Source organism: Semicossyphus pulcher, unplaced genomic scaffold (assembly GCF_022749685.1).
Source record: "Semicossyphus pulcher isolate SPU_LCO1_2020_fin unplaced genomic scaffold, fSemPul1.0.p SCAF_24, whole genome shotgun sequence".
NCBI classification, from domain to species: Eukaryota; Metazoa; Chordata; class Actinopteri; order Labriformes; family Labridae; genus Semicossyphus; species Semicossyphus pulcher.
The window spans coordinates 6,304,325-6,319,015 of record NW_027211698.1 but is presented as its reverse complement, the minus strand read 5'-3'; the positions used below and the strand labels follow the sequence as shown (position 1 = coordinate 6,319,015).

Here is a 14,691-nt window from a genome sequence, read left to right as displayed (position 1 = left end):
TCGCTGCCTTCAGAAGCAGATAAAACCAGCTTTGATCAGAGGAATACGACAGCATGAATTAACTGGAGGGAAGTTAGCAGCAGTGTGAGGTTAAACATGAGCGCTGCAGGGCTTTAAAACCTGTGCTAGAGTTACATTTACACCTGTCTGAGCACACTAAGGGCATTAATATGCATTCAGAGTTCCATATAATGTGTGTGACCTCTCTTGACTGCATATTTACTACACCAGTTGCATGCTGAAAGTGAAAGTTAACACACACTGCAGACAGAGGGACAGCAGGACAGGCTGTGTTGCACAACTCAAAGCTCACCTTCTGCTGGTTGAATGACCAGATGAACACACGGCTGCAGGCGCAGCGGGCCTCCGCTCCTCTCTTTACTCTGCAGATAAAAACAGAAGGGGATGTGACTTCCTGGTGCAGCGTCAGAATACTATTCATCCTCCGAGTATTTAAGAATCCAGAGTGAGCTGCTGCAAAGATGTGACTGTCGCCTCGGGCCTCGTGACGCCTGCATGAAGACGCCTCCTGCACTCAAGTTCAGCTAATTCTTGCAGACAAGTTTGTGGACGTGCAGAAGATTTAAACCACCAACAATGTCAGGTAGGTGACTTTATTTAATAATCTATTATCTAGATTTGAAAATGCATCACAAATATAACTCCTAAATCTCTGAGTAAGGTGCCTCAGTCTGCTTTTTGACTTTCTACATGCAGGTTCATAAATAAAAACTAGCCTCTGAGAGCTAACCTCACACTTTCAGCTCGGAGCGTCGGGAGCAGAGTCTCCTCCTGTCCGACTTGTTAAATTATAAAGAACACAGAGTAGAGACCCAGTCTGACTTGAATCAGAATAGAAAGTGCCTCTCCACATTCTGCCAACTGAAATTTAACACAACACACAGGAGAGAGAGGCTGCAGACAAAAGGTTACAACTCATCTGACTGCAGGCTGGAAGAACACTGTAACTACTGCACAGTTATTGCTCCATGAGTGTGGCCCAGTAGGGCTTTATTTGTGAAAATACATTACAGACTGTGCAACATGTTTTTACTATTTCACACTTTTTATATTAAGTCATGTTTGTAGCACTTCTTTGCTTTACTTTAAAAAGGCCCAAACACAAAGTCAAACATAAACTAAGCGAAGAGAGACAGAAGATACTCATTAGTGCAGCAAAGTGATGACATGAAGCTACAGAGAGCAGAGGGCCAAACAAGGAGCTGAACAGCAGCAGCTGCACTACACAGGGAGCTAACAGCTCTCTCCATGCTGCACAACAACAGTGTTTTTACTTTAAAGTACCTGCGTATCTGGGACGTCATTCAGAGAGCTGGGCAGGAAATATGTGGTTTAAACACTGTATTCTGAGATTAAAGATAAACCAGAGAGCTGAAGATAAGTGTGACTGGTGCATGTAAAGGGATCAGTTAAACTACATACCTGTGAAAGCATCACCAGCTACAACAGTGACACCTGACAGGAGCCAGAAGAGTCACAACAAGCCTACAGGTGTTCTCTGACCTGGCTCTGATGAGGGAAATGTTTGGGGGCGGAGTCAGAGCTGGGCTGCATTCAATAAAACTACTCATGATTCAAAGATTCACCTGCAGCTGTTGTTACCTTCAAAATAAAAGTTATTCAGTCAATTTAACCCACTTTGGTTAATGTAAAATACAGTATTGGGGAAATGTAGCACAAACGCTGAACCTGGTCAGTTTTACCTACTAACACATGGGTGTAAAAACTAAAAAACCTCAAAGACACTGGATTTATTTTGACCCAGTAATAGAGTTATATATATTAATTCCATTCAGTTAAACAATTATAACAAAATAAAGTTATTTTGACCCAGTGAAAAGCTAATCTTTATATTTCTTTTGGGACAAAAATCAGACCAAAAACTCTGCTTACTTTTACTCAGTGTAGTGTTATTATTAATCTTCATATTGGGTCATACATTCAACCAAAGAAATGTATGCATTAGCAAAGCGATCCAACTGACGAGCATTGTTTGACAAATCTGTCCTGAAACTTGATAAATTAGATTCATTAGATATAAATATTTATCTATATTCAATATTAAATTTCACTCAAATTAAAACATTGTATGCTAATTAAATTTAATAAAGTGCTAATATTTAGGTACCCCTCAAAAGTAGTTGAAAGTGAGATTTTAGTCACTGAACTAACTGACAAAGCTAACGTGAGCTTGCTAATTTTTTGGAGGGAAGAGTAAAAGAAGTAATATTCAGCATGATTGACATTTCTACACTGTTGTTTGATAAATAAGATTTAAAATGACACCTACCTCGAATCATCAAACTTTGCTAATGCGAATAACTTTTGAAACAAAATGAGTAAATACGTCAGTTAGCTTAGCATAAGCCCATATTTCCCACTCATGTCTCTCTATGAATACTCCTAACTGTGAAACATACATTTATTAATGTATGCAAACATAAATAAATCAGTTTACAGTCCCAAATATGTATTCGTTAGCCTCTTAAAGCTAGCATAGGATGCTTTAGTTACTTCCTGTTTACGTAGCTGATTGCTCTTGATTGGACAGCGCTAAAAAGTAGGCTCGGTGCTTCAGTCAGCATTTTTTGAGCATGGTGAAAATAAATGTATAATTTATATACCTACCGGTTATAATTAGCTTAATAATGATGCGGGTCCCATTCTGTCATGTGACTGTTCTCCTTGTTGCCCAGCAGCCGAGGCCTTCGTCACTTTGGCCACCACAGACTCGTACTGTATCGGAGCGTCAGTGGTGGCCAGGAGTCTGCGGCGTCACGGGACGACCCGCAGCATCGTCGTCATGGTAACGCCGAACATCTCAGAGCGGTCCAGGTGAGTCAAACACACGCCTCCTTTCTTTATCAGTGATGTCTGTGCAGGACACGTCTTCAACCTGTGTCTCCTCAGGCTGGCCCTGCAGGACGTGTTCGACCAGGTGGTACTGGTGGACCTGATGGACAGTCAGGACCAGATCAACCTGGCTCTGCTGGGTCGACCCGATCTCGGCATCACCTTCACCAAGATCCACTGCTGGACTCTGACCCAGTACAGCAAGTGTGTCTTCCTGGACGCTGACACACTCGTGAGTCTGACTGAACGCACAGGAACACACAGGATGTTCACTGCAACATATGTGTTTCTTTAAGCCTTTTATTGGTATTTTATTTTGAAGTTATCTAAAAATGTACACATTTCAGTACTTTAGTGGCTTCTACCTGAATCTCTGCCAACCTTTTAATTAAAGAGTGATGTTGTTTTTGTTTTGTTTTGACCAGAAACAGATGTTACATCACTCCCTTCAAAGACACCAGACTCCATTAACAAAAACACTGATTTTACCTCACAGAACACAGCTGTTGTTTGTCTTCTGCTGCCTTGGTTGAGTAGTTTTTATGTGTTGATATGTTATTTTGCTTATGAGGTATTTTTGATCAAACACAAGTGACACTGAAAAACCTTGCTAATTGAGGCAGCAGTATAGCAGCATCTCCTGTGTTCTGTCAGGTAAAATCACTGTTTTTGTCAATGGAGTCTGGTGTGTTCAAAGAGAGCGATGTAACGATGCAATCTGAGCCTGTCAGTGGAAACAACAAGAGCTTTTAGTGGACGCACTTTGATCCATCAAGGATTATGTTGCAGCCATTACAGCCTGTTTCACTACTAGCTACTACTACCAGCTCTGTCTAAATAAAGTGACATAGCTAAAGGCGGAGGCTGCACATCTCATGGTACAGCCTGTGAGCATGAATCTGTACATGCTGATCTATAACATCTGTCCGTCAACATTTACTCTTTAAAGGTGCGCCCCTTCTTGCTCTGACGTTCTGAACTGTTGGCCAACGTCTCCCTGCAGGTCAACAAACACAAACATCATCTTATAGAAATCAATGCTCGCGCTGATGTCTGAGGGCATGTTCTGAACATGTGTTATCATGGCGTCCCGCTCTGTTTGTCCACTGCAAACATGTTCTCATGTCTGCAGGGACATGCGTGTTTGAAGAGGGGCTGAGCTGACGTATGAACGCTTCTCATGCAGACGTTTGATGTTAGAGATGATCTACATGATGTCACAACCAGGATAAAGCTAATACATGATTTATTTGTGATTGTTTTACAAGTTAGGTAATCATTTTGAGCAACACAGAGTGTCTTTATCCTTTTGATGTAAAAATAAGGATTATTGGAAGCTTTGATTTATCCTCTTCAGGTTCTGTGTAACGTGGACGACCTGTTCGACAGAGACGAGCTGTCAGCGGCTCCTGACCCCGGCTGGCCCGACTGCTTCAACTCAGGCGTGTTTGTGTTCAGACCGTCGTTGCAGACACACGCCGCCCTGCTGGAGCACGCCCTGCAGCACGGCAGCTTCGATGGTAACGCATGAGAACCAGACTGACACTACTGGATGCTGACAGCATGATTAGTGATTGTGTTTTATTATATATTGTCGTTTAATGTGTGTGTTCCTGTGAGGAGGAGACCAGGGCCTGCTGAACTCCTTCTTCAGCAGCTGGATGTCGGAGGACATCAGTAAACACCTGCCGTTTATCTACAACCTCAGTGCCAGCTCCGTCTACAGCTACCGCCCCGCGTTCCAACAGTGAGTGAGTGTGAGTGTGTGTGTGTGTCTATACCGCCTGTGGCTGAGCCACATTATTCTCTCCGCTCTGATCACACACTTTCAAGGTACATTCAAATTGCAGAATCCAATGAGTGAAGGTTGTTTTGTTTTCCTCATCAATAAAGAAGCAGAAAAAGTTTTGGAAATTGCTCCATTAGATTGTAGCAAGTGTGTGACAACATTACAGAAAGGATCCCTACAGAGATAGACCTTTTTGTTACAGAGGAAGATGATTTTTATAACCACAAACAGACGCTACATCGCTCTCTGCAAACACACCAGACTCCATTGAGAAAAACTGTGATTTTAGCTCACAGGACACAGGAGCTGCTGCTCTGCTGCTGCTTCCATTGGTTAGTTTTTCCTGTGTTAAACAAATTTTGTGTTTGATCAAAATGAACCGTTTGAAACACCAGATTCACACAAAAACGCAAACCAACTTAGCTATCGATGCAGCAGCACACCAGCAGCTCTTGTGTTCTGAAAGCTAAAATCACTGTTTTTATCAATGGAGTCTGGTGTGTTTGCAGACAGTTATGCAACGTCTGTTTGTGGTTATAAAAATCATCTTCCTCTGTAACAAAAAGGTCTATCTCTGTCGGGATCCTTTCTGTAATGTTGTCACACACTTGGACTCTCTCCCGTCTGAGCTGTTTACCTGCTGCACAAACCTCGTAATGCTCTTGTGTCATCTCTGCAGGTTTGGCCACAACGCAAAGATCGTCCACTTCATCGGAGCGATGAAACCCTGGAACTCCGGCAGCCAGAGGGAGGGAAGCAGCTCTGACACCATGGGACAGTTTCTGTCTCTGTGGTGGAAGCAGAACAACGGTGTCACAAAATCCTCCGTACCCGAGGAACCTGAGAAAAAGGAGGAAAAGAAACCAAAAAAGGTGCAAATATCTTTATAAAATCTATATTATTTAATCATGGTAGAGTCACTGAGTGTTGTTGTTCAGGAAGTGGAGCATGTGCCACGTTTGGCGTCCGCCCTGCAGATTTTCTCTCTGAACACTGGAGCACATTTCACTGATGACTTCCCTCTTTAGCTGAAGGTTTGTTAATCAGTCACATAAGCTGCTGCACAGTTTGGCTGCAGGATAAAAACACGCAGACTGGCAGCCAAACGCGACACATGGCTGCCCGGCCCCGGTGCTGGTCCTCGTCCCAGCACTCAACATCCTCTCTGTTATTTTCAGATCCAGAAAGCACGAGCCAAAGTGGCGGTTAGAAAAACCTCGGACCGCTCCAAGACTCTGCTTCCTCACTTTTCAGCACCGTCTGAGAGGCTCCGGGCTCCGTCCGAGAGGCTCAGGGCTCCGTCCGAGAGGCCCCGGGCTCCGTCCGAGAGGCCCAAGGCTCCGTCCGAGAAGCCCCTAGCTCTGCCTGAGACTCCCCGGGCTCCGTCCGAGAGGCCCCTGGCTCCGTCCAAGACTCCCCGGGCTCCGTCCGAGAGGCTCCAGGATCCTCCTGAACCGGTGACAGTGAGCTGAAATGTTTACCTTTATTACATGTTGTTTTCCTGTCTATGTTTATAAGACAATAACTGCACACTGGAAACAGCAGCAGTTACAAACATTGTGTGAAGCCATGTCAGAAGTCACTACAGATATTTACTAATCAATACATGAATTATCTTAATGAATGACCCTCTGGTGTTTATAATACATCACGGTGATGATACGGAGGTTATTAGGCGGCTCTTGTTAGTTCCAGAAGAAGAGAATTTCTGCTTCACTGCATCTGACACAGAGCTTATTATCTGTCACCGGCCTCTGAGCTCCTCGCTGATTCTCTCTCTGTTTAATTCATTTAAACGTGATGCATCGTGTTTATACGAGCCTGCAGGATGAGCATGACGCCCTCAGAGCGACAGCAGCCGCAGTCGTTACCACGCTCCCTCATTTTTAAACCTCCACACTCTGAGTGATATATTAATGTTTCTGCAGCTTTCTAACACCGATCAGAACACACCTCTGGAGGAGGAGTCCAGAACACCTGAGAGGACAGAGGTGGAGGAGCCACCTGTGGAAGAGGAGGGGGGGGAGGAGGAGCTGGAGAGCAGCGATGAGGCCTCAGATACTGAAATATATTCTGTACGTAAATCTCTGTCTCCTTGTATTTAACCCACAAACACTTTATAGTTTATATTGCACTTATGTTTGAGATCTCATTTCTGTGATAGAATAGTATATTATGAATTTATCTGATTAAGTTTGATCTTAAATTATCCGATTGTGTCTTAAAACAAAAATAAAAACAGATGCAAATTTATAAAGTTGACTTGCTCAAACCTGCTTTGCAGCTAACGGCCAGTAGGGGGCAGTGTGCTGGTTGCAAAACACTCCTGAGTAACTGCTCCATACAGGGGCGTGTTCAGGGGGGCGTGTCCTCGGCAGGCATGTACCCTCGGGAAATCTAATTTGTCAACCCAAGTGCTTACCCAAAATGCTAAGTCATGATTGGCTATCTGCATGGTGAGAGGCGGGACTTACGCTCAAACCAAGAGGCTGCTCGTTGCTTTTGTGGCGTTTCAGTGTGGCGTTTCAATGTGTCGTACTTTTTAGAGATATAACTTCTTTTTGGCTCCAAACTGTCAACAAAAAAAACAACTAATAATAATTATTATAAATTAATATTAAAATACATATTTTTATATATTATGGTCAAACAGAGTTGGAAAACACCTGCAATAGTTAGACAGGTTTGATTTAAGGCGGGGCTACCTGACTGAAAGTCCCTGATTGATAATAAGGTCACTTCCTGCTCCAATGAACAAACATGGTGACGGCTTAAATGCAGATATTCTCTGTTGTCTGTTGTTTCAGGCATATTTAAGGATGTGGGGGTGCATTTAACCAGGTAGAGTTATCTTTAAGGTATTCGGCGTCTTCTGCAAACTAATTTTCCCATCATGCATCTTCTTTGACCAGCTCGTCTCTTCCTCTGGAGACAGTGCTCTCACACTGAGACAAAACAAAGACATTTTTTCCGACTTATCTTTAAGCGTTAATGATTTAAAACAATAAAAAAAGGCATGAATCTGAGATGATAAATCGTCTATAAAGCAGTCATCTCTCCTCAAAGCTTTAACTCTACACAGATCAGACTGAGAGACGGTATTGAAGGTATTATAATCAGACACAGGTGAGATCAAAGTGCTCATAAAACTACATGATTAAAGAATAATGACAATCTAACAATTCTTTAGTTTCGAGCCTGAGATCCAGCCTGAGCAGACAGTTTGATGTCGATGAATTCCCTTTGAAGACTGATTTGTTATTCCCCCTCTTCGTCCCGGCAGACGGATGAAGTCACAGAGGAAGAGCAGCTGGAGCATCGTAAGCTGTGGGAGACGGGGCAGGCCGACTACTTGGGCAGGGACGCCTTCCAGAACATTCAGAGGATGCTGGACCGCTTCCTGGACTAACACATCACACACTCTGTGGCCCAAAGTGACCTCTGACCTGTAGTTTTAGGATGCAGGTAGACAGAAATACTGATTTTCAAATCCTCATGTGAAGGACTTCTGGTAAAGGTATGTGCAGTGAGGCTGCAACACTGATATTTTTGTCATTAAACTGAACTATTATCCACTGTTGTCTGTCATTCTGCCATTAAAGCTTAACAACACAACACTTGTAAGTTGTTATATTCATTACTTTTTATTTTATGTTATTTATTTTACATATTCTAAATGACTAACCGGTCGAAAACGTTTTGGAATTGGTTTAGGAGATGCTTCATCCAGTGAAACAGGCTGTAATGGCTGCAACATAATTCTTGTTTTGTCCACTAAAAGTTCTTGTTGTTTCCACTGACAGGCTCAGATTGTTATTCTAAGTGTGTGACAACATTACAGAAAAGATCCCTACAGAGATAGACCTTTTTGTTACAGAGGAAGATGATTTTTTAACCACAAACAGACGTTACATCGCTCTCCGCAAACACACCAGACTCCATTGATTAAAGCAGTGATTTTACCTCAAAGGACACAGGAGTTGCCGGTCTACTGCTGCCACCCGTGGTTTGATTTTTGGTGTTATTGTGTGTTACACAAATAATGTTTCGACCCATTTAACTTACACAAACACCCAAACAAATTAACTGATCAAGGCAGCAGTAAACCAGAAACTCTCTGAGGTTCTGTGAGGTAAAATCACTGCTTTTATCAATGGAGTCTGGTGTGTTTGCAGAGAGCGATGCAACGTCTGTTTGTGGTTAAAAAAATCATCTTCCTCTGTAACAAAAAAGTCTATCTCTGTAGGTATCTACACACTACAAGAAGTCGAGTTTCTGGCAATACAAATATTTAGCTTTTATTTGATCTCTGTAAGAATTATTTTTAATCAAGATTTAAGCGTTTTTTTAAGGAAACATATCTGACCATTATTAGTACTTAATTTGATTTAAACAATCCCTGGTTAATGATGTAGCAATCCCATTTGATACCTTTAAAATAAACATTTTAAAGTCAATAATTCATCACCTCAAACCTGCAAATGTTCCACTCTGTGAAACTGTATCAAACACTTTGTATTTCTGTCAACAGTAAGTAAAAAGTTGTCATCCTCGTGTCATCTGAGTTCATATAAACAGAAATCCTTGCATACACTCTTTATGCAGACAGATTCATTCCTGCTTGAGCTCACCTGTTAGTGTCTGCAGCAGGGGGCGCTGTGGCTCTTCAGTCTCTCCATCATGGCAGCAAATGAGAGAAGCAGAAACAGATTAATGGATGTGAGACTGCATCAACAGTTTCCTGTGTGATCTGATCCACCGGGCACTCGCTGCATGTAATTTTCATCATCAGTCCTCCCATAATGCTGCGACACAGAGATGGAAGATAGAGCTGAATACAGATCGCAGTGAAAAGGCTTCTGATGAGGATTGCTTTGAAAGGCAACCTGGCAACTCCCGCTGGACTCTGATTCACCAAGATTAAAGTGTGAGGGCAGAGCTGGGATCAGTTGCTGGTTTCCTCGACCGCCTTGCTCATTAAGATCTGAAAAAAGGAATCAGATATGAGTCTTTAAGTCTTCCTGTTAGAGGCAGATTAACCAGGTTAGCAAACGAGCTCTATGGCGGCCATGTTTTTTTTATATTACTGCCTCCAGATAGAACATCAACTGAAAAGACAACGGATAGTTAGAACTACATATCTGATAACTCATTAGCTACAGGTAGACATCTGCTCATTTTAGCATCAACCATCTCCTAACTACCATTTCTGTTAAGCGATGACAGTGTTACCCAATGGAAAAGAAAGGGCTTAAATTCCAAGCTAACATTACCTTTAGCTCCTGCAGACTTAGCTCTATAGCTTGCTAACTAGGTCGCCCATGCCATTAGCTAGAGAACAATTTAGTTTGCAAAAGAGCTAGATAATAGTAAAAGCATAAATTACTAGTTGACAGTACACTTAGCAAGGAATTTAAGCCTTTAATGACATATTTGATAACTCATTTGCGACAGTTAGACATCAGGTAACGTTACACGATGGAAAACGAAAGGGTTAAATTCCTAGCTAAGATTACCTTTAGCTACGGCAAAGTTAGTTCTGTAGTTTGCTTACTATGATAGCAATTTAGAATTTAGCTAAATAATGTAAATAACAAAAAGTGTAAATTACTTGTTAACAGTACAATTAGCAAGGAATTTAAGCCTTCCCCTTTAATGACTTGATAAGGCATTAGCTACAGTTAGACATCAGCTAACGCTAGCATCAACCTAATATTACTTTTTGAAAGTGTTACACATTGTAAAAGGATATAGCTTTAAGCTAATTCACATTTGTCGTCTCTTGGCAGGTCAACACAAAACTAAAATTCCTAGCTAAGATTACCTTTAGCTACTGAACTACAGTTCTTTAATTTGGTAGCCTATGCTAACAATGAGCAAGATTAGCATAGCCAGATAACAGGAAAAGCCTAAATTACTAATTAACAGTTCAGTTAGCCTGTAAGCTTTTCACTGCATTTAATAACTCATTAGCTAAAGTTCCACATTAGCATCAGCCACCTCCTAGCTAACATTACTGTTCGATAGTGATACACGATACAATAGGAAAGGTGTAATGCTCCTGCAGAGTTGCTATTATGGTAACATAATATTTAGCAAGGAACTTAGTTATTTCCACATGTAATAACAACATATTTGATGACTCATTAGCTACAGTTAGACATCAGCTAGCATTAGCATAAACCCTTACCCTTTTAAGGTAACATTACTGTTTGATTACATGATAACATTAGACCTGTGTTAGCTACTGCAGAGTTAGCTCTTTCACTTAATAACTAGGCTGCTTAGGCTAACAGTTAAGATTGCAAAAGAGCTAGATAATAGGAAAAGTGTAGATTACTAGTTAGCAGAACAGTTAGCAAGGAATATCGGCCTTTCCTTTTGTATTGTTTAATACTGTCTAGCTGTAGTGTTAGCTAACATGTGTATGGATGCTAATGTTAGCTGTTATCTGATGGTGCTGAATTCCTTAAGAAATGTTGATGTAGCTTATGGTCAATTGTGTATTCCTGAAAATCCATAATCTCTGGGGTTATTCAGCGCTGTGACATCACTTCCTGTAATAATAATCAGTCAGTCTGCAGACTAATCCTGCGCTTGTGTCGTGCGATTCAGCATGAATATGACCTGTCAGCCGGGAGAAGTCGTTCGCATCAGCCTTCTCTCTGTAATTACAAGCTGGGACTGACGACGTGTGTCAACACGAGCTGCAGACACTAATTAACCAATTAATTCACCAACATAGCAGCCGGAGTTATATAAAATAAGGGTGATGATATCTAAATCAGTTAGGGATGTCTGCTGCAGTTCATTTGTGGTTCAGCTATTAAAATGTGTGTCTGCAGATAAAGTGGGCTGCATCATCCATTAATTAAAATCTCTTTAGAAACTTATGTCATCAGGCGCGAGGGCAGGGTTCAGATCAAATCCTCTCCTTCATGATATCTGTGAAATCTTTAAGATCATAACTCACTGAGAGCTGTCCGCCTCGTTTACATAACCGACCGACCCCAAGAATTCAACCATCCTGACCCAGTGTGTTTGACTCACACCAACATGTGCTTCAAGAGAGTCCACCTCCGTCTGCAAATATCAAGGAGGATAAAAGAGAAGCTACACCTGAGATTAGTTTCCTCCCTCTCCTCCTGGAGTTGTTTATTTCTCGCCTATTTAAGAGTGTAAAGATGAACCAATCAGGAAGTTAATTAGCTTCCTGCTTGATGGAGGAGAAAAGAGGGAGGAAGGTGTCACGTCCATGCCAGAGTGCCCCAGCTGTTATTAAAGACCAGGAGGAAAGTGAGAACTGTCAGAGCATCCTGATCACCTCCATATGTCTTTGGGTTAACTGCTCTGAACGCCTCCTCTTCATCATGTGTGGTAGCCGACGCGTGTATGTTTTGATTTATGCTCAAAGCCGTTCGGCTAATTTGATCACATTTCAACCGCCGGCTTCGGATCCTAATGACCCACAATTTGTGCGATCGGGGTAATTGGGGACTTCAGAGTAATGACAGTCAGCTGTGAGGGAGAATCTGGTCTCGTTTCGGGGCTCCTGATGTGGCGGAGCAGCTGGGTGGAGTTCTTCCTTTCACAAACTGGGCCAAAAACCAAACCAGATTCCCACAATTAGACAGATGCATCTTCAGGAACATTCCAGGTCGATTCGTTACCTCCCGACTCGCTGGGACACATTTTTCAGAGAGCTCGTAAAGGACGATTTCACAGCCGGTGTTTCTGAGGTCCAGAACATCAATTTCCTGACTCCTATCAAACCCAGGCAGAGTAAATTAAAGGAAATTCAGCAGCATGTTGGCCGGCACACGTTCACATCTGCCCGGAGACACTAATTCCCAGTGTGGGAGACGATCCAAAGGTGCAAAGTTTACTGCACAGCTGCTGGAAAAGAGAGAAGCTTTGGGAAAGTCTCGTATCTGTTTTATGTGTGAAACAAGTGCAGTCGTTTCACTAAGACTGTGATCAACTGTGTTTCCTTCTTAAATACATGACAAAGAACATACAAAGCCTTACATCACCATCGGAAGATCAGGAATATATGGATTCATGACTGTGAAAGTTTCCACCCAGGAAATGCTGCTATCTTGTAAATATCGGAATCACGGAAGGTCCACCAGACTCCATTCCCAAAAACAGTGATTTTATCCTGCAGAATACCATAGCTGCTGCTCTACTTCTGCCTCATTTGGTTAGTTTGTCTGTGTTGTTGTGTGACTTTGGTGCTTTAAAAGGTTAGCATGAAATCCAACATAACACAAAAAACTGCCATGTTGAGGCAGAAGTAGAGCAGCAGCTCCTGTGTCCTGTGAGCTTAAATCACTGTTTTTGTGAATGGAGTTTGGAGTGTTTGCAGAGAGCGATGTAGCGTCTGTTTGTGGTTAAAAATAATCATCTTCCTCTGTAACAAAGAGGTCTATCTCTGTAGGGATCCTTTCTGTAATGTTGTCACACACTTATAATAGCAATCTGAGCCTGTCAGTGGAAACAACAAGAACTTTTAGTGGACAAAACAAGGATTATGTTGCAGCCATTACAGCCTGTTTTACTGCTGCAGGATGAACACATCTACTGGAGACACTCAAACACTTTTCGTCCTTTAGTCTCTAATAGAGCTGCATTGAGGTTCCATACGCAGCCCTGGTAACACAATAAGGAGAACGCTGTCTCTCAGATTCGGGTGTGACAGATTCCTCCATGATTGGTAAAATGTTTGTAGTCTAAACTCTGCAGTCTGCAAACAAAATACCATCAGGACCACCAAATCTCTTATGTCACCTCTTTTCAATTTAGCTGCTTATTCCCAGAGACTGGCGATCACATGATTTACTGAGAGCACAGGCATTCATGGAGACAGCTGTCAAAAACAAGCAATACATCACACACGCACATTGAACATGCAGTGAGCTCAGAGCGCCAAGCTGCGCCTGTTGAAATGCTTTCATTACAGAGGAATCTCCACGTCTGATGGAGCGCGTCAAGTTCTCTTCAAACCTCACACATGAAGCGCCTCCATGATCACATGCGGATCAGCTTCATGTGAAGATCTCCTGTGATACATCACAGAAGGTTTCCTCACTGAGGCTTCTCTTTACTTTGTTGCATAACAGGAGGATCGTATCTATGGCGACCGACAAGAGCAAATGTGCCGCAACGGCCTAAAAGATTTCCATTAGGAGAAACAGGCTGCAAACTCTGAAACGCAACAGTCCAAAACAAATACGAGACGTTTTATATAAACAACACACAACCCAGGAAACCCATGCTAAAGACACATGCTGCACAGCCAGTCAGCAACATGGAAGTCCTCCAGGCCTGTAGGAGGCACTAAGTGAAGCTGTTAAACATGGAAACGTGAGTTTGGACATTGAAAGGACAGACGGGCGGGAGACTAGAGACGGGAGGTTCGACTCGATCGGGTTTTCGAGTCACTGGTGTCACTTGAGAAAGTTAGGCTCAAACTTCCAGTTTAGCTTTCCGCTAACATTAATGTAGATTAACTTTAATCGTGCAGCTCGTCTAGACCTTCTAAATGTTTTTGGATTTTAGTGATTCATTTCTGGTAGTAAAGCGAGTCATCTCCCAGGTTTGTGACGCTCGTTTTCCCATAAGTGTGTGCAGAAAAAGACCTTCAGCTCAGGGCAGGGTGCAAGCTCCGGGTGGTGGACTGTGAGAGCGAATACTGAGTTGAAACAAACTGGTTGTTCTTCTCACGGGGCCGGGCTTATACTGTGGTATTTGCGGTTAGCAGTGGCTCATAGCGGGTAAGAGGGCTGAGTCAGGGAACGTGTTAGTGGAGATGAGGACTCCTGAGTCAGTAAAAAGAGTTATTCGTCACAATTGACTCATGACTTGCACATCACTGCAGGAGACATGAACCAGCCAGTACAAAGATAGCTCAGAGAGAGCCGAGCATCCTGGAGCTGACCTGCTGAAACCCTGCTTACTCTCGCTCCTCTCCTCACCAGAGCCGCTCTAAACCTCCTGTAGCATCAAGAACTAAGGTTTTCCACTTA

General features: G+C 42.6%; 1 protein-coding gene across 1 annotated transcript; it reads left to right on the top strand.

Moving 5' to 3' along the window:
• Positions 1-597: 597 nt before the first annotated feature.
• gyg2 (glycogenin 2) lies at positions 598-8,085 on the top strand. The gene is made up of 9 exons (XM_069675689.1): positions 598-604; positions 2,718-2,856; positions 2,932-3,106; positions 4,232-4,394; positions 4,495-4,621; positions 5,343-5,535; positions 5,842-5,958; positions 6,592-6,738; positions 7,947-8,085. Exons 1-9 carry the CDS (start codon positions 598-600, stop codon positions 8,070-8,072), a joined length of 1,194 nt encoding a protein of 397 aa, XP_069531790.1. The 3' UTR covers positions 8,073-8,085.
• The last annotated feature ends 6,606 nt before the right edge of the window (positions 8,086-14,691 follow it).